At 49.6% G+C, this 24,613-nt stretch overlaps 1 protein-coding gene and 1 pseudogene across 1 annotated transcript; both read left to right on the forward strand.

Moving 5' to 3' along the window:
• Window positions 1-461: 461 nt before the first annotated feature.
• LOC116587581 lies at window positions 462-1,857 on the forward strand (annotated as a pseudogene).
• Window positions 1,858-12,217: 10,360 nt separating this feature from the next.
• Window positions 12,218-23,065, forward strand: GPX5 (glutathione peroxidase 5). Its single transcript, XM_032338243.1, has 6 exons — window positions 12,218-12,273; window positions 14,379-14,593; window positions 17,434-17,587; window positions 20,222-20,339; window positions 20,763-20,862; window positions 22,115-23,065. The coding sequence occupies exons 2-6, from the start codon at window positions 14,507-14,509 to the stop codon at window positions 22,319-22,321; spliced, it is 666 nt and encodes a 221-aa protein (XP_032194134.1). The 5' UTR covers window positions 12,218-12,273; window positions 14,379-14,506; the 3' UTR covers window positions 22,322-23,065.
• Window positions 23,066-24,613: the final 1,548 nt, after the last annotated feature.

Here is a 24,613-nt window from a genome sequence, read left to right on the forward strand (position 1 = left end):
ATCGGGCTCCCTGCTCATCAGGGAGCCTGCTTCCCTCTCTCTCTCTGCCTGCCTCTCTGTCTACTGTGATCTCTCTCTGTCAAATAAATAAATAAAATCTTTAAAAAAAAAAAAAAAAGGATGTCCTACATTGCTTTGATGAGAAATGTTAGTCTCAACTGGTACGTGCTTGAAGAGTCCTAAATTAATCTTTAGTATACAGGTTAATGAGTTAGAAGAGTCAATGATGTTAGAATGTTATTTATTTTTCTTAATAATTAAAATAAGAATTATTTTAATACAATAGCTTCTCAAAGTCAAAATTAATGCAAAAAAATCCATGATGAACATTATTAAATTTTTAAATAAGTACCAGTGTTCAGCTGAGCCATACTGGAGCCTAAGGTAAAAAGAAAAATGTGGAGCGGTTCGGAAGGGGCTTCCGGGAACGGACAGAGCTGTGTGGCGGAGAGGTGTTTGCAATGGCTGCTACTGTGAGCTTGGAACTTGACCCCATTTTTTTTTTTTTTAAAGCACTAGGCTTCTTACATTCAAAGAGTAAGGATTCTGCAGAAAAGCTAAAGGCACTACTTGATGAATCTTTGGCTCGGGGCATTGATGCAAGTTACCGTCCATCTCAGAAGGAAGTAGAGCCACCCAAAATTTCAAGCGCAAAACCTGTTTCTGTTAAACAAGAGCCCCAAACATCATGCAGTCTTCTTTCTGGCAATAGCAATGGCGAGGCCCTCACAACTGAAAAAGTACAGACGGAAGCGGAAAAGAGACCAGCGGATAAAATGGAACCAGACGTCACAGAAGGAGGTGATGCTCCAAAGAAACCTAGATTGGAGAAACCTGAGACACGGTCCTCTCCCGTTACCGTCCAAACTAGCAAGGATTTAGCCATGACTGACCTTTCCAGTTTTGAGGAGACTAGTGCCGACGGTTATACCATGGAGATGGGATTGGCCTGTGTTGTTTGTAGGCAAATGACACTGGCGTCCTGTGATCAGTTAGAAGAACATCAGGAGTGCCCTGATCTCTAGTACCAAGATGGCCGCGAGCCCCAGGCGACAGACAAGGAAGTGAATGACCCTCGTCCTGTGTGGAACTGTGCTCCATGAACCAGACAGATGAAAAGAACGGATCAAAAAACTCAGAAACCACCACAGAAACCAGCCCCCACAGTGGCTCCTGTCGCTCCGGCTGTCAAAGAGCCATTAGTTAAGAAACCAGAAACTAAACTCAAACAGAGACAACTTTTCTAGCATTTAAGAGAACAGAGGTCAAGACATCCACGGCTATGTCAGGAAATTCTTCTAGTCCCAGTGTTTCCTCTTCAGGACCTACTGGCCTAACTGGATGGGCAGCTTTTGCAGCTAAAACTTCCTTCTCTGGTCCATCAACAGCAAAACTGAATTCAACAACCCAAAATAATAGTGGGAAGCCTGCGACCTCATCAGCTAACCAGAAGCCTGTGGGTTTAACTGGTCTGGCGACATCATCTAAATGTGGAATAGGTTCCAAAACAGGTTCCACCTTCCGTTCCACTGCACCTTCCATTCCACTGAAACCACCTCCACCTCTAACTTTGGGCAAAACTGCCCTTAGCCGCTCCATTAGCTGTGACAATGTTAGCAAAGTGGGTCTTCTAGTCCAAGTAGTTTAGTTCCAGGAAGCACCAGCCAGCTCAGTGGGAACGGAAATAGTGGGACATCAGGGCCCAGGGGAAGTACCACTAGCAAAACCACTTCAGAATCAAGCAGCTCTCCCTCAGCATCCCTTAACGGTCTGACTTCACAAGAACAACAGCTCAATGCCATGAAGCGATTACAGATGGTCAAGAAGAAAGCTGCGCAGAAGAAACTCAAGAAGTAATGTGACAAAGTAGGTTTTTATGTCTCATTACCCTAAAATCTTATTATTCGAACATAAACTGTAATATACTATAATTTAATAAAAATCTTCAGAATGAAAGAAAAATGTGTATCACTAAAGATATGTTCTTGTGGATTTTGAATAGTTAATTTTTTTCCAGAACATTTAAACGTTGAAAAAATATTGACAAATCAAAATCTCAATATCGACCAATCAAAAAGTATTAAAACTCACCATGAGCTTGAATATTTTGTTGATAACACAGAACGCATTATAATTTTACTTCCCTGGCTGTAATGGAACAAACCCAACAACATTTTCGAAATCTCCTTTGCTTATCTCATTTTCAACTGTGAGAACTGCAACTGTGAGGAACTTGACGATTTCTCTTGACAAAGTAACAATCTTTTAGATATCTTTTCAAGGCCACTAGTTCACAAAGATCGTTCCAATCTAACCTTAACATTATAAAATGGATTCTACCCTGGTTTTAATTTTTAAAAATCTCTCTCTGGGGGCGCCTGGGTGGCTCAGTGGATTGAGCCGCTGCCTTCGGCTCAGGTCATGATCTCAGTGTCCTGGGATCGAGCCCCGCATCGGGAGCCTGCTTCTCTCTCTCTCCGCCTGACTCTCCGCCGACTTGTGATCTCTCTGTCAAATAAATAAATAAAATCTTTAAAAAAAAAAAAAGCTCTCTCTGTGTCATGCTTCAAAGCAACTAATAGGCAAAGGCAGGACACCACACCAGGAAAGGGACAAGAACACAGAGAAACAGTCTTTGGGGTGCTCTGGCGTGCAAGGTGTGCTGAAAGCTGCCAGACAAGCAGGACACAGAGTTTTCTGGCACTACGGTATCTACAGTAGACACTCAGGAACGGCAGCCCAATAGGAGAATCTGAAATTAACCTCAAAATGAAGCAAGGACCCAAATGGGAACTTTTAGCTACAGAACTTCCAGAAGAAAACCTAGAAGATTTTTGTGATCTTGGGCGAGGCAGAGAGTTCTTAGACAGGACACCAAAAGCACAATGTATAGTAGAAAAACTTATAAACTGAGCTCTATAAAAATTAAGAACTGTTACTCTTTTACTCTTTGAAGGTCACAATTAAGGGGCTGAAAAGACAGGACAGAGACATGGAGAAAATATTTCCAAGTCACATACCTGATAAAGCACTTAAATCTGGACTATATAAAGAACTTCCAAAATTCAATATTAAGAAAACAAGTCAATTAAAAAAATGGCCAACCGATTCAAACATACAGACTGCCGAAGACACACAGAACACAAATAGCACATGAAAGATGTTCGGGATCGTTACTCATGAGAAACACAAACTAAACCCACAGTAAGATACCACTACTCCTGAAATGCAAAGACTGATCACAGCAAGTGTCAGTGAGCACGTACAGTACCTACAACTCTCACACTGCCGGCGACAATGTCGACCGTCACGGGAAGCACCCTGGCCAGTAAACACGGAACTTGACGTGATTCAGCCATTCCATTCTCAAGAGACAGGAAAGCACCTGCGTGCGTGAAGACTTGGACACAAGTGCTTACAGTAGCTTTGCTTACACCCCGATACAAGGAGCAACCCAGATGCCCACCAACAACTGACAGGATAGACAGACTATGGTGCAGCTACACAGTGCAGTGCTGTGCTACTCAGAAGGGAACTGTGAATATAGGCCCCAACACAGAATCTCAGAATAATTATATTGAGTAAAAGAAGCCAAACAAAGAAGAGTATACACTACATGATTCTATTTCTGTAACACTCTAGAAAATCAAACTAATCTAAATGACAAAAAGCAGATGTCATTTCTACCCAAATCATTCTATAAATTCAATGCAAATCCTAAGCAAAGTCCCAGATTTCCCAAATTCCTAAATTTCCGTGGACTGAAAAAATGATTAAGAAATTTAAATGTGGCTAAAATAAAAAACACAGTAAACAACAAGTGTTGGAGAGGATGTGGAGAAAGCAGAGCCCTCTTACACTGTTGGTGGGAATTCAAGCTGGTGCACCCATTTTGGAAAACAGTGTGGAGATTCCTCAAAAGGTTAAAAATGGTGGGGCGTCTGGGTGGCTTAGTTGTTAGATATCTGCCTTCAGCTCAGGTTATGATCCCGGGGTCCTAGGATCGAGTCCCACGTGGGGCTCCCTGCTCAGTGGGGAGCCTGCTTCTCCCTCTCCCACTCCCCCTGCTTGTGTTCCCTCTCTCACTGTCTCTCTCTCTCTGTCAAATAAATAAATACAATCTTAAAGAAAAAAAAGTTCAAAATGAGATTACCTTATGATCCAGTAATCACACTACTGGGTATCTGCCCCCCAAATACAAAAACACTAAATCAGAGGGATACGTACATGTCGATGTTTGCAGAAGCTTTATTTATAGTTGACAGACTATGGAGATAGCCCAAGCGTCCATGAAGAGATGAATGGATATAGAAGATGCGGTGCTGGGGCGCCTGGGTGGCTCAGTGGGTTAAGCCTCTGCCTTCAGCTCAGGTCATGATCTCAGGGTCCTGTGACTGAGTCCCACATCAGGCTCTCTGCTCAGCGGGGAGCCTGCTTCCCCCCCCCACCCCGCCTGCTTGTGATCTGTGATCTCTCTGTGTCAAATAAATAGATAAAATCTTAAAAAAAAAAAAGAAGATGTGGTGTCTCTCACTCTCTCTACACACACACACACACACACACACACACAGAGGAATATTACTCAGCCATTAAAAAGAACACAGTCTTGCCATTTGGAACACCATGGATGGAGCTAGAGAGTATTATGCTAAGTGAAAACGTCAGTCAGAGAAAGGTAAATACCATATGATCGCATTCATATGTGGAATTCAAGAAACAAAACAAATAAAGGAGAAAAAAAGAGACACACCAAGAAACAGACCCTTAACTCTAAGGAACAAACCGATGGTCACCAGAGGGGAGGTTGGTGGGGGTTGGGGGAAATAGGTCATGGGGATTAAAGGACACTTACCACAACGAACACGGAGTAAGGTAAAGAATTGCTGATTCACTATATTGTTCTCCTGAGATTAATATAACACTGTGTTCACAATACTGGAATTAAAACTTAAAAACTTAAATATAAAAAAACCTGGAAAAAAATTTAAATATAAGTGCAAATGGTCAAAATCGTCAAGACTTTTGAGGGGTATAGGAGAACTTGCTTATAAAATATAATTGCTCATTAAAAGCTACATTAAACATTGCTATCTTAAGGATGAACAGAGCAATGGAAAGAAATAGAAACAGACATGTGCATATCACAACACTTGATTTACGACGAAGAACACTGCAAATAGAAAAAGAAAGGATTTTTAAAAAAATAAATAGTGACGATTCAATTGGATATCCATCAGGAAAAAAATTAAAATGTTACCTCCACCTTCTGTCATATACAAAATCTCTGTCCATTCAAGTCTTTGACCTCACTTCCACCAAAACAAGAAATACAGAGGGAGAGAACCAGAGGAATATCACTGACTGAGGAACCAATGAGGCAAACAGGACAACTGGACTTGTGTCTTCAAAGATGCCCTTAAAAAGCACTTTAGTGGGATTGTTCCAGATTTAAAGTAAAAGATGTGAAAAACACATTAGCAATCAATAACAAAACGTGAACCTTGGGAGGCGCCTGGGTGGCTCAGTCAGTTGTACCTGCCTTCAGCTCAGGTCACCATCTCAGGGTCTTGGGATCGAGTCCCGCATCGGGCTCTCTGCTCAGCGGCGAGCCTGCTGCACTTGTGCACGCTCTCTCTCCCCTACCTGCCCCTCTACCCCACTCATGCTCTCTCTTATTCTCTCTCAAATTAATAAATAAAATACTAAAAAAAGAACCTTGAATGAATCCCAGTTTGAACAAAAATTATAGTCAGTTTAGGAACTGTTGGATGATTTTGATTATGGAATGAATGTTAGAATTTTGAGGGTTTTTAATTGGCATCCGAGGAAGAATCAAATATCTTTAGGTAGAATATATTGTTCTTAGGATCTAAGTTACTGATGTATCATCAACATATCTGTATCTGTATGTCTGCAACATACTTTCAAATGATCCAACAAAACAAACAAGCAAAGGCACGTAAGTGCATATAAGTGAACAACATCAATACTGCTGAAAGCACGAGGTGGCTAAACCAGGGATCACATTTCTTTTTTTAAAGCAGGCTCCGTGCCCAGCAGCGGGGCTTGAACTCATGACCTGAGGTTGAGAGTCGCATGCTCCCACGACTCAGCCAGCCAGGCGCCCCCCCACACTTGTATTTTTCCAGTGATCATGTTTCCGTTTTATAAGTGTATATTTTTTCATTTCCAGAATAAAAGCTTGTGAATAAATGAAATCTAGGAGTATTATAGATATAAATGTGAAAGCCTAAACAATGCAGTTTGTAGATGACAAGTATCTCTGTGACCTGGGGATTAAGAAAAATGTCTTGAATAACACACAAGAAACACTGGTTATGAAGGGAAAATTTTTTTAAATGACTGAAGAAACGTGTGAAATTCTGCTTGCCCGGTACATCAGAGCGCAGGTGCCTTCAGTACGCTCACAGTATTTTGTTCGACTATCTAGCTACCGGGCAGAGAGGTTTTTCAAGATCATGAGTACGTAGATGTGTCAAAGGAGGAGGTAACACACTTAAAATGTGTGTATACTCTTCATGTAGTGGGAGAAAAAAATTCAGCTGATTTTTTTTTCCTTTCCTTTTTTTCAGGGAAGAGTGAGCATTGCCATGCAGCTGGAGCACAATTTAGCCAAGACAAGAGGAACAGGATCAGCGGAGAAGCCGCCTGTGCTTTCCACTGACCGACCCCGCAGTTGCTCGAGTTTGCTGGGAAGGTGACTGTGCTCCCGGGATCTGGGGCAAGGACGCGCCGGGCACTCCGGCAGTGCCGTCTGCTTGTTTCAGCCCGCCGCCTTGTTCGGCTAGGTCAAGGAAGCCGGAGCGCGCGCCGAGATGAGCTTATGTGTTCTACTCGTGTTGCGTGTACAAGGTCGTCGATCACAGAACCTTTCCACCCGCCACGCTTCAGTGCACAGACGCAGAGTAGCACGGAGTGTTATTTAAGTGCTCTGATCCCGAGTTCAGGGGACAGATGGGGGTGCTGTCCCTTCAGTGGTACGCACAGGGCCTGGACCCGCACAGCAGCGGCCCTACTCAAGGGCTGGGGTTTCTCAGAGCCCAAACCAGGAAAACCAATGGCCGGTGATGAGAGAGAAGCTCGGAGCTCCCAGGATATCTGTCTTTGTTTCAAAGGCTCTGAATACCGGCCAAGGCTCCGGGGAAAGAAGCAAAGTCAATGTGAAGTAACATTGCTTCCTTGTCATGAATGATTAACCTAGCATTTTCTTCAAGTTCTGCATTAATCTATTCCTTGTTTCCTTTCTGCTATAATTTAGCGTGCAAACACACACCCACACACACTCATAAGAAGTTAGTGGCCGGGCCAGTCACGAATGTCCGGCAGGTCCTGGGTGCAGGTAGCAGGGGACAGGGACTGCAGAATTTGTGTTCCCTCCACAGCAAGGTCCATACATGGCACACCAGGTTTAAATCATTCCTCACAAGAGTCAAGGCTGAGCAGGGCCACCCCTTACCGCCTCGGATCTGGGAGTGGCTCTGGAAGGCCGCCTTATCAACCCAGTCCCTGATGCTGAATGCACTGATCCTCATTCTTTCTCCTATTTTTCCCCCCATTTCTACACTTTATACACTTCAGCAATTGTGTCTACAGTTGCTCTCTCTTTTCCTCCCTCTCTGTTGTGCACAGGGTAAAAAGTTTGGATTTAGGATTTAAACAGACCTGGCTTTGAGTTCTTTCTAGCTATGCAATTTTGAGCAAGTTATGTAATTTTTTAAAAAAGATTTTATTTATTTATTTGACAGAGAGGGAGAGAGAGATCACAAGTCGGCAGAGAGGCAGGCAGAGGGGGAGGGGGAAGCAGGCTCCCTGTTGAGCAGAGAGCCCAATGCGGGGCTCGATCCCAGAACCCTGAGATCACAACCTGAGCTGAAGGCTGAGGCTTAACCCACTGAGCTACCCAGGTGCCCCAAGTTATGTAATTTTTACGTATTAGCTTTTTCTTTGTAAAAGAACACAAGGATACTGACTTTTAAAATAAAGTTTAATAAATTATACCTGAACATGTCTGGCATGGAGTAAGGACTTAGTGAATGCTCGCGTAAGTCCTGTTGTTTCTTTGTTTTCTTCCTTCTGATGAGGGAGCAGAAGGCAGGCTGAGGGCAAAGCAGAAGCTGACACTCCACACCCCATGGATGTGTGTCAGGGACAGTCCTTGGGCACTCGGGCTGCCCTCAAGGAAGAACCAATAGTTAACTTGTAGAGATCACCATCCTGCAAGACCGGAGTCTCCCTCCGCTTACAAAAGTCCTAGTGGTTTACAGGGAAGGGGCTTTCTTACCAACAGCCTACCTTCCAGAGACCCAGAACTCCGTTCCTGAAGCCCTAACATCACTCTCCCCTCCATACAACGGAGGGAGGCTGAGACAGAGGGAAATGTAAATAAAACTGAAATTCTTTTAAACCTGCAGCCCATTGACAAGGACGTGGGGTGGGAGGAATGTAACGTTCCAGGAAGCTCCCAACTGTCTTCTTCTTCTTCTTCTTCTTCTTCTTTTTTTCCCAACTGTTTTCCTGTTAGTGCCTCATTAGAGGGAAAAGGGCCTGGGCGTGTGGAGCCCGGCCTCCCGTTTCCTGAGCATCCTCATCAGCATATGAAGGTGCTCTCGGAACCTCCCTTTCCTCACCTCCCCAAGCCCCTAGTATATAACCAGCACTCACAACCCTGGGGCAGCAGCTCTTCCTGGCCACAGGTCCTGTCTCCGCACTTTAGTAAAATCACAGTTTTGCACCAAAGAGGTCTTCAGACTCCTCCTGGCTGTGGCTCTGAACCTCACTCACATTCTAAACCTTCATCACCTGCCTCCTTCCCCCTCTCTCCCGCTTATCTCCTTCACCCTCTGACCTGCTCTATCCCTTCTCTACCCATGACTTTTACGAATTCCCCCACCCCGGGTGTCTTCATCGAGTTCCTTTTAGTTAAAAGTTTATTACGGAACATCTCAACCATCACGAGGGGTAGAGAGGAGGGCACGGCTCCCCTCACGTAGCTATGACGTAGCTATGACGTCAGCGGCGACCAGCTCAGCCTCTGTCTAGATGCACCTGCGCTCTCCCCACAGCCCCGGCCCTGCCCCAGACGCGTTCTCACAGAATCATTGTGAGACAAATCCCGACCATCATACCACTTCCTCTGTGAGCATTTCCTGCCCCTGGTGATCTTAGCCGCAAAGAGCGCCCGTCTCGTCTCTGGGCTTCCCTGGGACACTGCACGGAGGTTCGAGGTCAACTCCTGCCCTTTCGCTGCCCCGACGCCCTTCCTCCGGTGCCACAGGCCGGCGGGCTGCAGGATGGGCGAGGAGAAGCCAAGTGGCCTTGGTCTCGACTTTGTTGTTCCAAATCTCAACTGACGGCCACGGAGAGGGTGCGTAGAGGGTCTGGGTCTGTCTGGCCCTGGCACTGAACCTAGACAGGGCAAACTTTCCACCTTCCTGAGCATCCGGTTCTCACGTATACAGTTGTGGCCTGGAAACCCAGATGACCGTATGACACAGCAGAGCTCAAAATTCCTAAGATTTCTTAATTCTTACTCTTGTTTCTCCATCACCTACAGGTAAAAAAAACTGATCAAATCAGGTTCAGAGGTGATCAGAATCTCTCAAAACCTGGGAAAATGAACTGAGGATGTCAGCCTTAGAAGGGACTTTGGTGATTCTGATTTATAGGTGGGTAAACTGAGGCCTAGGGAGGTGTTTTCCCGATGCCCCATGGTGCTGCTCCAGTGCAGTCGCTGGTGATGGCTGCAGGGTGTGCTTGTAGATGTGGGCATGTTTATTCCTGCGGGAGCAGCGAGGGCCGAAGGCACAGCCTGGAGACTTTGCCGTTGGGGGCGGGTAGGGGGGCGGAGGCCGGGGGTGGGGGGGAGGGTGAGGGGGTGCTCAGGTTTTGAACAACATGGGCTCCTCAGCTTCCAGTGGTTGTGCATGGACAGGGAGCTCTCTCCCACGCCCTCCCCCAGCGCATTCGGACAGGAGTAACAGACGAGGACACTGCTAGGGGAGCACACAGCCTTCCTCTCACTGCCTCCTAGCCTAACCCCCAGGAAGCAGAGCTCTTCCAGCCTTCCTGCTCCCTGGAGGCCCAGGAGGAAGGCGGGCATCAGGGACACACCCTTCGGAAAGTCTGAGTGAATCCTCAGGGCCACGGCCAGCCTTGCCCAGAGGAGAGCCCCGGACATCAGCATGTTCAGGGGAGGAAGTCATAAGGTTAAGGAAACATGTGGATGAAAATGAAATGGGAAAGGACAGTGGTCTCTCCAGGACTTTCCTTCATTTCCAAACATATTTTATGGGGAAAGGAGCCAAGAGTGGAGAGACAGATTGATCTGAACTAAAAACCAAGTTTACGATCTAGGTCTACACTATCCTGAGACTTTGCCCAAGTCATGTCCCCTTTCTGAATGTCACTTTCCATTGCAAATTCGAACAAGGAATGCGTGTCCTCCCTACCCAGGGGCTCAGTGGGAGGGCTAAGTGGGGTCACTGATGTGAAGGCCACTTGTGAGCTACATAAGGTGGTTTTTTTTTTTTTTAAAGATTTTATTTATTTATTTGACAGACAGAGATCACAAGTAGGCAGAGAGGCAGGCAGAGAGAGAGGGAGGAGGAAGCAGGCTCCCTGCCGAGCAGAGAACCCGATGCGGGACTCGATCCCAGGACCCTGAGATCATGACCTGAGCTGCAGGCAGCGACTTAACCCACTGAGCCACCCAGGCGCCCTGTGAGCTACAAATCTTATAGAAACGTACACACTATTATTTCACAGTTGGGGATTTAGGAATAGGTCTCGTGCCGCACACTTGCTCCTGGAGTAAGGAAAATCCTGGAAGTCTGTGTGGGGGTCCCAGGTGCCCACAGAGATGGTCAATTCAGGGAAAACATTTAAGGAAAACTGTCCCCAAGGAAATGGGGAGACAAACATCTCTAGGTCAGGTTTGGGTTGGGAGGCTGGGTTTGAATCTGGGCGGAAGAGGAAAGCAACATCTCAGCAGAAGTTGAACCTGCTTCCTTTATGATCAGAGGAACCAAACTTCTGTTGCTTTTAGTAAAACCCAAGAAACTTGTTATGGATTTTCAGGTAGGAGGAAGTCGTTTTTAGGCTAGGAGGGAGTGTGAGGGCTTTATTTGAGTCTAAGCTGCCACTCACTAGCTGCGTGACCTCGGGTGAGAAAGTTCTCCTTATCAACGTCCTAGCGCAAGGAGTCTGAGTGGGAAAAAGCAGGCCGTGGTTAAGATGTAGGGATGTTTGCCCCCCCCCCCCCCCCCCCCCCGCCTAGCAAAGATTATGGACTACTTACTTGCAACCGTAGGAATTTTACAGTCAGAAAGGGACAAGTGCAGCAGTTTAGATCCGGACAGGCTTCCCGCCTTAAAACTGTGGCTCAGGTCATGAACACTTCCACTTGGGAATCTTGTTTGATAAAACTGTATTCCGGGGGCGCCTGGGTGGCTCAGTGGGTTAAAGCCTCTGCCTTCAGCTGAGGTCATGATCCCAGGGTCCTGGGATGGAGCCCTGCATCCGGCTCTCTGCTCAGCAGGCGGCCCTGCTTTCCCCCCTCCCTCTCTGCCTGCCTCTCTGCCTCCTCCCGAGAGCCCCAGGACCTGCGTGTCCAGCTCCGATGCCCTCTCACTGGTCAGCCTGACCTTGCCAGTGGTGCAGGGTCAGCAGTCAGGTGTCCAGAGGCTCCAGCGGCTGCAGGAAGGGAAGAGCCTGGAAGAGAGAACACGAGCCGGAGATGGTTTCCACTCTCCAGGAAGGAAACGGTGGGGTTTGATCGCAGCGGCCCCTGCTAGGGGCAGGTGGACCCAGACAGGAAGTGACCCTTGGGCCTCCTGGGGAGATTTCCGGAGACTTCTCCCGGACAGGGTTCTTGTCTCCGGGAGGCTACGGCAGTGGGACACAGGGACTGGGGGAGATTTTAGCCGCTCGATCTGACCCATGATGCAGAGTTTATGATGCAAGTTTCTCTTCCCCTCTGGGAGTTCCTGTGCACTGAGTAGAGATAAAATGGCAAAAAGGGAAGGAATTTAAAACAGTGTGCGGGAGCAGGGTGTGCGCTCACAGGACTTTGGGGAAACGGGTGTTTCTGTTTGCGCGCTGGTTTCTTCACCTGTTGAGTACATGCGGCGTGCTTACCTTGGGCCACGTCCAGGGCTTGGCGCTGAAATGAATTATCTTCATTTTCTTCTACTTACCCCTGTTGAGTTCATGTTATTCTCCCAAGTTTACAAGTAGAAGCCAGAGATGCAGAGGGTAAGTTGCCCCAAGTCCTGCAGCTTGGGCAGGAACAATTAAAACCGTGATTAGGGAAGCTGCAGCTTCCAACTAACTCCAGCATTCGTGCATGCTTTGAGCAGAGAGAGGGGACCGGTGGGGGAGACAGCAGGGGTGGCAGACACACCCCGCGGAAGCCGGCTCAGCTGCCTGGGCTCAGGGAGCTTTGGGGCCGGGTCAGAGGTCATTGTTTTGGGCTCCTTTTCTCCCCTTCCTACCACTAGACTGGAGGCCTCTGAGAAGAGATGAGGAATCTGGGAGAACAAAAAGCTTCTGTTTTCCAAGAGAGCTCAGGAATGTGCAACTCACAGGACGGAGCCGGAGCCGATGGGACATGAGTTTTTGGGAGGAGGAGGAGGCAGCGGTGGGTGGCAGCTCTGTGTGTGGCCCTGAGGCCACTGAGGGGAGACGAATTTACAGCAGGGCAGGGGGAGTGACCTGAGCACCCTGGCTTGAAGACCCTCTGCGGGGGAGGCTGTGGGAAGGCGGGGGACAAGATGGGAGGCTGTGAGACAACCTCCTCAAGGAGCCCAGAGTTCCCAGCATCTCCTTGTCACTCACCTTGGCCTGAGGAGCCCCGGGTGGGATTCCAGACTCTGGGGACAGCCAGCCCACGAACTTTCCCCCTTGTTTTACTCATTCGCCTCTTGTCATCAGGGCCCTCAGCCTTCCAGGATGCAGAGCTCTTTCCTCACCAAGTCCCCCAACAGCTGGGAAAGTGGGAGTGGACTGGGGACAAAAAACAATTTTTAAAAAATTAATATAATAAGGGATGCCTGAGTGGTTCAGTGGGTTAAATGTCCGAGTCTTGATCTCAGCTCAGGTCTTGATGTCACAGTCATGAGTTCGAGCTTGGTGTGGCGACTACTTAAGAGATATATGTATATAATAAGACACTCACTGCACAGCCTAATGATGATAAAGTGCCACCAATTTAAGAGTTTGGTTAGCTCAACCCTTTGAATCTGACGTCCAAATGGGGGCGAACCTAAATGATGTTTTAAGCATCAAGGGACTAATAACCTGATGAGGGACGCCCGCGTTTCTCAAGAACACAAACAATAGGAGAACGAGACATACTTTACCCGTGGGGAGGGGGAGGGAGGGAGTGGGCGCTGAAGTCTGGGAACAATACACGAAACTAGAGAGGGGCCTTGCAAGGACAAGTGGTCCCGAATTCAGGAGTGCGATGAACTCTGACCCCACACGTGGGGACCAAAAGTAGACTCCCTGGGAGGCGGGGGTTCAATACATCAGGTAAGCGGGAAATCCCCCAATTCCTAGGCTCCAGTCTGTGTCCCCCATCCAGTCCCCGCGTGAGCAGAACTGCAGCCGAACACGGCAGCATTTTTCTTCTGGAGGCATTTGTGTCTCCTGTCCTTGTCCTTTTCTGGCCCTGGGGCTTCCCCAGATGAAGAGCACTTTCAAAAGAACCGCCTACGCACTCCGAATGGTGGGCTATCCCCCAGAAGATTGGCGGCGGCCGGTCCCCCTCCCCAGTCTGGTACCCAAGGGCCGCCTAGGCTGGACCCACGCCCCCCATGCCGGGTGCCTCCAAGCCTTTCAACGCTGGCCAATCTGATAAACGCGGAATGCATCTTTGATCATGGGTGAGGAGAACACCGTCTCCCAGCTCAGACCCCGAGGGGTCCAGTGCCTGCTGCCGTGTCTGCAGGGCTGGCTGCTCTCCTGATGACTTGTCAGCCCTAAGGCAGTTGGTCATGAACGTAGAAAGGGGCTTCCTTCGCCCAGGTTGAGAGTATCTCTCCCTCCTCGGGCCAAGTTTCCTTCCAGCTCCCTTGGAGAGGTCCTACGTGGTCCACCCATCGAGCAATTAGGAACGGAATCTGGGCTGTCTCTGTCAGCTGTCTGCAGGGACCCCACTGCAAAGCTGGGGATGCCTTGTCTGCATCCACCCTACTCCCCATGAAGGTAAAACACACAGTAATCTGCAAGGACCGTGGGTGCATGCCCTCACCTTTTCATGATTCTGCCAGAATTTATATGTCCCAGGTCCGTGCCGCACCGGTGAGCACCAAGTGCCCATGGGGAGTGTGTGGGTGAGGGTGTGGTTTAAATTCTAGGTCCCCACTCACGGCCCAGAAGTCCTTACGCATTGCGATTGGCCTACGCGGTCTTGGCTGGTGTATCCGAAGGCCACTGGGGCGAGCTAGATCTTGGCCTGGAAGACAAGAGCCACAGACACGCAGCCATGACCGCGCAGCTGAGAGCCTCCCTCCTCACACTGGTTCTGCTGGTCGGCTTTCTGCAGACCCGTGCCAGGCCTGATAGGACGAGGGTGAGTGACCTCCAGACAGGCCGAGCAACTGCTCTGTCCTGCTCCAGTCCTTCTTGTAAGACTCTGACTTCTGCTTTCTTTCTTCTTGTGGTTTTCCATTAGGCTTTATTCTCTTCTGACCTCTTCTTGGACCCTAGAGACGGGTGCTCCTTGAGCTGCACACCGGGAGGGAAGTCTCCTTACTGTGGTCCTTGCTCTCCTGCATCTCTAGTCAGGGTGGCCACACCGGCACCTGCGTCAGCGCTGGGCCCAAGGTGCAGAAAGGCAGCGGGCGTCACGGTGGGGGCAGGGTTTGGAGGAGAGGGTGGGCTATGTCATCTGGGCTGCAGCTCAGCGGGACAGCTAGGACGAGGAGGAAGAAAACCAGTGTGGATGTTTTACGGGTGGATAAAGTCAGAGAGTTAATCAGAGAAACATAAAATGCAGGCAAAATAACTGGAGGTCTGGGGCACATGGGTGGCTCAGTTGGTCAAACATCTGCCTCCTGATCAGGTCATGGTCTCAGGGTCCTGGGACTGAGCCCGGCGGGGAGTCTGCATCTCTCTGCCCCTCCCCCCTCCCACGCGCATGTTCTCTCTCTCTCTCTCTCTCTCGCTCTCGCTCTCCCTCTCAAACACATAAATTAATCAATCATTGGAGGCCCTCAAGCAACTGGATTTAGAATCGGGAGTCTTGGATTCTGGCCCCAGTCTAGTCCCAGTTCATGGCTCAGTCGCCTTACTGGTGAACCGCGGGTGCAACTGCGGGGGGGGGGGCAGCCATCGCGTGTGTAGCTGCGGGGTGGGGTGGGGGGTGCAGCCGTGGGAAGGGACGCAATGATATGGGTGACCTGGAGGCAAAATGGAACCATAAAGGGAGAGGCCGGCAACCTTTCATCTGGGTAGTGCAGCCGTCAATTCTGGTCTTGGACAAGTCCCTTTGCCTTGGTAGCCTCTGCTTGCTTTCTCATCTGAAATCTGTGGGCAACAGTATGTCCCTCGTGGGCGGGTGAGCAGTCATCCTGACACGTAGAATGTGTCCGTAAAGGGCAGCGCCGGTAAGACCTTCCTACCTCTCTGAAATTGATGGGAGGACCTCCTGGCTGATGCTCCACTTTTGAGAATTTTTGTGGCTTTTCTGTTTCTCAGGGCTGCCTAACTGGGTATTAGACCCTGGGCCCTGGGCTGTAACATTTGCTTCATAAAAAGCTGAGTCTGGAGGCATTGGAGATGTATCAGACAGACTTAAATAGGCTTGAAGCAGCGATGAGTGTAGGAGCCAGCTGGCCTGAGAAGGGCTCCCCAGGTCCCGAGTCTCTCTGAATCGCCACACCCTAGTTACCCAACGTGATTTTCAGTAAATGCCACTGCAGCAGCAAAGGAAAAAAATAAGAGAAAAATTCTTAAAAATATTTAGGTTAGAACCAGCACCATGGAACGGATGGATGCTTTGACACAGTGTTCTCTCTGTGCCTGTCTCAGTTCTGCTCCGGGGAACATGCAAAAGAATGCGTGGAGAAGGCACCTTTCTGCCCAGGAGCAGGGAGCAAGTTCGAGAGCCTGGTGAGCTAGTAAAGAAGCAGTTGGCTTAGAAGGCTGGAGGAAGTCTGGTTTTACTTGTGTTGCATCTGGACAGGTGGTGGTTGGCTAAAATCCTTTCCAGTCCATTGGATTTCCAGGGAGCCTGGCTTCCTCCTAGTTTAAGCCTGGACCTACCTTAACAGATTATGACCTTCTTCCCTTTCTCAGATCAGTTCCTCGGCCTTTTTCTCACCATGTAGATTGGTGGTTTCCGTCTCACACTTTCTGTTTCATACTCCCTGTACTCCATGAGCAACTGGCAGCAGCTTTCCCAATGTTGGAAAAGGGGTCCTTCTTGGACCCTATGTGGCTAGCGTGGAGGAAGAATCGGGTGGGATCTGCCTTGGAGAGAGATTTAACCAAAGAACAGGCAGCGAGGACGTCCTGGACAATTCATTTCTGTATTACGGGATTTATTCGTGTTGGTGGAATTCTGCCCAGATGAGTTGAGGACACTTGGGGAGGAACAGGTCAGGTGGAGCCGTGCTGAAGGCGAGCTAGGACGGGCGGGCTGAGGGGCTCACACTGCGGCAGCTGGGTGCAGCCGGACAGGTTTCAGTGGCTTTCACAGGTGGGCCTGTGCCCTCCATGTCCGCCGGGGGGAGCTACAGTCAGTTTCAGAGCAGTGTCTTGGAAGACCATCACACCAGCAAGATAGGGACAGGATGGAGAACACTATTCAAGGCACAGCTAAGATCAGGTTCTAGAACGTTCAATGGGGAAGGCGCCCTGAGGACCTGATTGGAATCTAGATAATGTCTTCATTTTACCAGCGGGGAAACTGAGGGCCGAGCATGACTGCCCAGGTTCACAAGAGACCTCGACAGCAGAGCTGGCTTCTGACTCGCAGCCCAGAGTTCTCTCCACCACATACACAATCCTTCACTGGGGGATCCAGGCAGGACACCTTCCACCCAGAGTCAACGAGCCGCCTCATTTGCACAGAGGCATGGAAGGCAGCGCGCCTTCCTCTCCGGCCTCACGTCCTTCTAGGGCTCCCATCTCAGCTCACGGGTCTCTGCTCCGTTCCGCTCACTCAGCGCATCCCCTGCTCTCCTGCCTCTCCCAGGGTAACAGGACAGGGAGATGGACTGTTGCTCAAAAACCAGTGGCTTCCAAGTCACAACACTAAGCCTCAATCCTGTCATACACCCGCAGACAACTCCTGTTTGTTTCCTGGTTCGTTTTCAGGTAACACAGGCACCAGTCTGAGCGCTTTGACAGCACACACAGATGTTAGAAACTGTTGTTATTAATATCATCCTTTTTTTAACCCTTCAGATGAATTGCTACAAAGACGTGAAAGGCACCATCTACGACTATGAAGCCCTCACTCTGAACGGAAACGAGCTCATCCAGTTCAAGCAGTACGCGGGCAAGCTCATTCTTCTTGTCAATGTGGCCACCTATTGCGGCCTGACGGCTCAGTATCCAGGTAAGACTTCAGAGCCACATCTCCTTGGGACTGAATTTTCTAGCTCATTATATTCTAAATCATAATTAGAATGACAGACTCATTACACATCAAAATCAATCCTCGTGATCAAGTGACTTCCTTCCCTGATGTCAGGAGTCCGCCGGCAAAGTCCCGTAGGCCTGGTCTGGCAGGCCTGCCTTTGGAAACATAGTTTTATGGGAACACAGCCCTGCCCCTGCACTTACACACACATTTCACGTCTCCGGGCAAGGGGAGCAGTTGAGGTAGTGATGATGGAGGCCGCCTGCCCGGCCACGTCTAAGGTGCTCACTCTCTGGACCTTTACAGAAAGTTTGCTGACTTCTTCCCTATGTCCTGCCTCTGCTTTGCTCCTGAGCGTTCCAGGAGAATCGACAAATCTCGGAGGGCTAGGAGCCCTTCCACAGATTCCAGAAGCCTTCTTGGTAAATATCAGAGGCAGGATCCATGTTGGTGAGACTCTCCCAGGGTTTTACAGGTCACCTACAAAGCAGGGGTGGCGCTGGGGTTTCATACATGCTGCCGCGTTTGCTGAGAGCGGCTAGAGCAGGTGGGGAAGGAGGCGGGTCTCCCTGCCCCAGCTCAGTGTCTCCTGGACGGAGACGCCCCCTGTCTGCCTTACCCAGGGAGGGACGTTATCCTTCTCATACCTCAGACCACGTCGTTTGACAGCAACAAGCAGGATGAAGGGTGCCCGAGTGGCTCAGTTGGTTAAATGTTCAACTGTTGATTTCAGTGCAGGTCTTGATCTTGGGGTTGTGAGTTCAAGCCCTGCTACAGGCTTGGTGCTGGATGTGGAACCTACTTTAAAAAAAATTAGTGAGGGTGCCTGGGTGGCTCAGTGGGTTAAGCCACTGCCTTCAGCTCTGGCCCTGATCTCAGGGTCCTGGGATCGAGTCCCGCATTGGGCTCTCTGCTAGGCAGGGAGCCTGCTTCCTCCTCTCTCTCTGCCTGCCTCTCTGCCTACTTGTGATCTCTCTCTGTCAAATAAATAAATAAATATCTTTAAAAAAAAATAATGAATAGGATGAATTTTACCAGAAATAGAGGGACTTATATTTAAACTAACAAGAACTTCATTTTTTGTTGTTTTTTATTATGTTTTTAATAGGTAATATATTCACAAGTCTCACAAGTTATAGGAATCAAAAATCTAGAGTGAGAAGTCTTTCTGCCTCCTTCTTCCTCCCTTTAGAGGACTGGTATTATCATGTGTACAAAATACACAGATAGAGGGTTTTTTCCTGCACCCCCCAGCGGCAGAATAATATAAATACTACTTGCACTTCGCTTTTGGTTTTAATAAAAGTATTTTAGAGTGAAGACCATCTCCTCATTCTTTTTTAAGATTGAATAACATTGTGTTGGACCATAACGCATTTCACCAGTTTATAGTGACTTCAAAAGTCAGTGTACTCAGTTCCCACTCTGTACATAACAGACCAGGACACCAAAGAGTGGTTGCTTAAGGACCGGAAGACAGGATCCCCAATTTATTGTCTTTCGCCCGGAAGGAAGTGATCATGTGCAGTGACTAAAGACGGGCAAGGACGCAGGGAGGTACTGAGGAACCATATGGAATCAGGACGGCGATCTCTAGCTTGTGCAAAAGCAGGAAAGAAAGCCAGGGAAGGGAGAGGAGGAAGAGAAGGAGCAGAACAGGACCCAGGAAGTACCAGTTGACCAGGTGGCCGCGCAGAACCTGAGGGGCACTGGCTGGTGTTTGCCAGGGGACTGAAGTCATCCAGCCCAGAAAGTGCTGGCGATAAAAATCTGAGCAATCAAACTGGAAAACAGTGAGAGAAGGCGGGCGCAATCTTGAGTTTTGCCATGTCGGTGAGGACCGTTAGGCAGAACGTATCTTTCACATCCTGTGGGTGGTTGAAGACCACCAGGAAGCTGGGCCTGGGATTTCTCTGGTTCTCTTTGCACCTGTCAGGTTTCTCTGTTCCACCCAGGACACCCAGTCTGTACGGAGGAAAGCAGCCCATTCTCATCGGTGTCTTTTCCTTTAAAAAGGAAATCTTCAGTCCAGCAATTAACTCACTACGGAAGGCAAGACCTTGTGTGTGTGTGTGTGGTTAACAAAAGATACGACACAAAATTGACAATTTTAGCCATTCCTGTTACTGGTCAGTAGTGTTAAGTGTTTTCACATTCTTAAGAAACGGATCTGCAGAACACTTCCGTCTTGTCGAGCTGAAACTACCTGTTAACGACACCTCCGTTCACTTTCCACGAGCACTTGCACCTCTTACGTCAACAGGAACCTGGGGAGGTTCCGAATAGTAACGATGACTGGGGGTGCCGCCTCAGAAGGGACTCACAGAATTCTCTGGGACAGCACCTGGTCATCCCTAGTTTTCAGGAAGGGCCCTCAGCCGGTTCTGATGTGCCAGACACTTGGGAAATATAATAGGGCCCTTACGATAAAGGGCTTTTGAAGGCGTGTCAGGAGCTCTAGCATCTAACTCGCGCCCGGCCACTAGGAGTCTTTCCGATCAGACTTTCCCTTCCTGAGCCCTCTCTTTCCTTGAAAATGGACCAGATCATTCTCTCCGCAAGGCAGAGTCTCCAGCCCGGCCTCCTTACTGCCCCTTCTCTACCCCACAGAACTGAATGCACTTCAGGAGGAGCTGATGCCCGTGGGCCTGGTTGTGCTGGGCTTTCCCTGCAACCAGTTCGGAAAGCAGGAACCGGGAGACAACTCGGAGATCCTTCCGGGGCTGAAGTGAGTGCCTGCTTGCAATCCGGCGAGCTTTCTCCTGTCTCCAGCCTCCAGCGCCTCTCTTAGTGGGGATTCCCGGGAGGGTGGGGATTAGGTGTACCTGCAAACGGACATCAGCTTTGTCCAAACCTGATGTGAGTCTCGCGGCATCCAGAGACCTCCTTCTCCCTGGGACCGAGATCTGGGGGACCAGAGAGGTGCAGGAACACGGACACAGCGGAACAGAAGCAGCGCGGGGGGCCCAGCGGAACAGAGAAAAATTATGGGAACCGGGGGGCCCGAAGTCCAAAATGGCCTTATTTTCCCTTCCCAGCCCTGTTTTCCACATCCGTCCTTCTCCCTGTCCCTCCCGTGGCCCCACGGTGCCCGCCTTAGCTTGCTCGCAAATGTGCTGGAGCTTCCTGGGAATGTTGTACCTCGTTGCAGGCACGTCCGTCCAGGGAGAGGTTACGTACCTAATTTCCAGCTCTTTGAGAAGGGGGATGTGAATGGCGAGAAAGAACAGAAGGTCTTCACCTTCTTGAAGGTGAGCGAATTACCGACCCAAACCTCTTCTTCCCTAGCATTCCTAGCACAGAGCTGGTGCGGTGGGAATGGACCCAAGGCTCATGCCTGGAAGTGGCCTTGGGTTCTTGGCAAGAGGGCTCCACGTTCGCATAGAGATTGCGGTTTAATCTGTCAGTATGTCTGGGGTTCCGGCTTTCATGATGGAGGGGGCTGCGGAGAGTGGTCGTGTTTCCGAGGACCACCCTTGTTTGCTTACTGACATTCCTTCATTCAAGGTACATTTGCTGAGTATGAGGCAGTTTGCTAAGGATATAAAGAAGGGGGTGTGCCTGGGTGGCCCAGTCATTGAGTGCCTGCCCTCGGCTCGGGTCATGATCCCAGGGTTCTGGGATTGAGCCCCCGCATTGGGCTCCCCGCTCAGTGGGAAGCCTGCTTCTCCCTCTCCCCCTGCATGAGTGAGTTTCCTCTCTCACTCTCTCTCTGTCAAATAAATTAATTCTAAAAAAGAAGAAGAAGGATAAGACATAGTCTCTGGTCCTTGATGGGTTCCTGCTGGAGAGGGGGAAGTAGAAACCAACAGGCTAACACCATGTCATAAGCGCCTTTTATGAATCACTGACTTTTAGATCCGGAGAGCGGAGGGCTGAGAGGGTCCCTAACCACCAGCTGTTAATTGTTCCTAAATGCTGGATGGCGAGCCAGCGCTGGCCCAGATAGAGATGTTTATACACCCTCAGCAAACTGAAGAAAACAGCACTGTGTAAGGAGGTTTCATAAACTCCACTGACTCATCGGGCTTCCCGTTACTCTAAGATTCGGACCTATATGCAATTTATTCTTACAATGTTCTTTTTAAAAAATTAAATGATGAAGTGATGCTGTTTCTCTAAAGTTTTGTTATTTGACAAAACAAAATGCTGGAACTCCATGTCGGTCCCAGAGATATTTTTCGAATGCTACTGGCCCAGGAGCCCTAAGAGCTGGGAAACTGCATTCTAACCTAAACCATTGGCTTCACAGAAAAGGAAACGGACAGTCACAGAGGTGACGTGTTTTACAGTGGTGTGGCTTTGTGATCACAGGGGTCACAGGGGCCCAGAGGAGGAAACAAACAGACTTTTGCTGTTACATCTACAACCATCTGGATAGCTGGCACGGTGGCAATCGGAGGATTTGTGAAGCATCGCGGGAAATCAGAATGTCTAGGCATGGGAGGGAGCGGATTCCCTCTGGGTGAAAATACCAGAAATGATGCTGTTTGTCTGTTGCAGCTCTCCTGCCCTCACCCCTCGGAGGTTCTGGGATCTTCGAGACACATATCCTGGGATCCCGTAAAGGTCCACGACATCCGCTGGAACTTTGAGAAGTTCCTGGTGGGGCCTGACGGAGTCCCGGTCATGCGCTGGTCCCACCGGACTCCCGTCGGCGCGGTCAGGGCAGACATCCTGGAGTACCTGAAACAGCCCAACAGTAAATAGGGCGGCCGACGGGGGAGCAGCCGCCCTGCTTCTTCCCGGGAGACCTTCTAAAAAAGGCCGCGTCTCTCTACCCTCTTCCTACACGGCCTCCCCTTGCCCAGATCACTCCATCCCAGCGACCCCACTCTCCACCGAGCAGAGTCATGCGGGAGGCGACCGCTATTCCTCCCTGGGAGAGTACCATGTGGGAGAAGAAGGAAACCCCAGATCCTCAGAGCTCTGTTACACATTCAGTCACTCCTCCCCATCCAAGGAAAACCAGTCTTCCGGAGGATGGCTCAGCCTGCCGGCACGGCCTGAAGAAGAACATTCCTAGACGGAATGTTCCCCCTGCTCTGTCCACTCTGAAGGTGCAGAAGCGACAGAGGGCAGGCGGCTAGGCAGCCTCAGCCCCACCTCGCAGCACTTGCCCTCCCCGAGACCAGACACGTACTGTCAGTTTCCAAGTCCCTTCAGATCAGTGCGCGACACACCCCCTCGCACACGCATGCACGCTGACTGGTCATTCTGGTGGAGGAGTGGGAGCAGGAGACAGCCTTGCATGGAGAGAAGGGCATCTCCATGGCAGAGGGACCCAGAGCCTCTCTCTACTTTAGATCCTACAGAAACTTCCCTGTTGTCTGACCATCCAGCGCACTCAGGTTAAGACACCTGGGCAAGGCATCCTTTGAAGGATGGGCTCCCCCCGCCCCCCCGCGGATTCCTCAGCCCTGCACTGTCCCTAATAAAATGTCTTCGGCAGCACCGGGCATGACTGTGGTGGTTTTTGTACCCTAGCCTGTGCTCAAACTTGTCTCATGTCTCTCTCCTCCTCGCTGTGACCATGACAGACGGCGTGTTTCCCAGACTACCTGAAGCCCTCGGACAGAAGGAATTACCCGCCCAGATCTGTGCAAGGTTGTCACCTGGGGGCTCTCGACTGTTCGCCCTTGTCAGGAATGACAGGTTGGGTCGAGGTCACGTCCCCTCAAGATGACTGAAGGCCGAGGGCGCTCTCTGACCAGTTAAAGGCTACCTGTGGAAGCCAGAGTGCCCCGGAGGGAGACGGTAAAGACCCTTTCATCTCCTGCAACCCAAGGGCATAAGAGGCTATGGTTGAGGTCCAAGACTTAATCATAGGAAGAGCAGATCTCTAAAGAAGGTTAAATTCACCAACTAAATTGTGCCTAGGCCATGGCCTTGATTGGAAAAGAAGAGAACTTGAGACACTGGGTGGAGACATCTGGTTGGTTGCATTAGAACACCCAAACCCCAGACTTTCCAAGACCCCCAGTTCTCCTTATGAAGGGTAAGCCTGTCCTTCTTGCTTGACGACAACACAGATGCTTCTGTTCTGCTAAATGTTACGGGCTCTGCCCCCAACCCAATTAGAACTAGATTCGAAGAGTTCTGGATCAAGGGGCATGAGGCAGAAGGTCAGCCACAGGAGGGTTCACTGGTATTAGAGGATTTTCCCAAAGCACAGAAATTTCACACATTGGCAAGAAACCAACACACTGTTTGGATTCTCCAGACTGGAAAAAGAAACAGCTCTCACTAAATGCAGCAGAAACGCCAGGACTGTCGTGGCTGATGGCGGAAAGGAGGGGTCAAGAGCTGAGAGGCGCGTCTGCGCTAGAGCGGGTTTACAGCGTGATGCTGGAAACCCACTGATGACGATGTTGCAGGAGTTTGAGAAAATAAAAAGAGAAGTGTAGGATCATGGAGAAGATATGTGGCAAGTGTCCTTGAAAGACCTGCGCTTAAAGGAGATTCTGCTGAAGTAATCTCGCTGTTAGCAACGTGGATTATCCCAAAACGATCCGGGCCAGAGACGGCAGCACTCATGCATCAGAGTGTGACAGTTGTGTGTGTGTGTGTGGGGGGGGGTCACTCTAGAGTGCTGGAGATGACGCATAGAACACAGCTTCCCTAGAGCAAGGTAGGTAACAGCCAGCACAGGTTACCATTGTCCATGCAGCAGACACCAAGAATGGATCACCGGAGGCTGAGGGCAGCAGCCCCAGCCACACATAAAATCACAAAACCTTGTTCAGCTTCCGATCCCGGACCGGTTTTCAGACCCAGCATCGCTGAGTAAAGGAGAGGTTCAGGTCCTGAGAAGGTACGACCTGCACCACCACCACAAACACGTAGAAAGTAACTTCCCCATTCCTTTTCTAAAGGGACTTCTGACCATTCATTCTGCAACCCTAAAACCGAGAAGGGGAAATACCGTTATAGCTCAAGAACTGCTGGACATAATAAGATCCAGGCGGCCGTTGATACCGGAGGGTCTGACGTGTCGCCACA

This window comes from Mustela erminea, chromosome 4 (assembly GCF_009829155.1).
Source record: "Mustela erminea isolate mMusErm1 chromosome 4, mMusErm1.Pri, whole genome shotgun sequence".
Lineage (NCBI taxonomy): Eukaryota > Metazoa > Chordata > Mammalia > Carnivora > Mustelidae > Mustela > Mustela erminea.

Coding starts and splice junctions, on each gene's coding strand:
- GPX5 (XM_032338243.1), top strand. CDS start 14,507: ATGACCGCGCAGCTGAGAGCCTCCCTCCTCACACTGGTTCTGCTGGTC. Junction 14,594..17,433: donor CCAGGCCTGATAGGACGAGG/GTGAGTGACCTC, acceptor TTAACCCTTCAG/ATGAATTGCTACAAAGACGT. Junction 20,863..22,114: donor AGGTCTTCACCTTCTTGAAG/GTGAGCGAATTA, acceptor TGTCTGTTGCAG/CTCTCCTGCCCTCACCCCTC.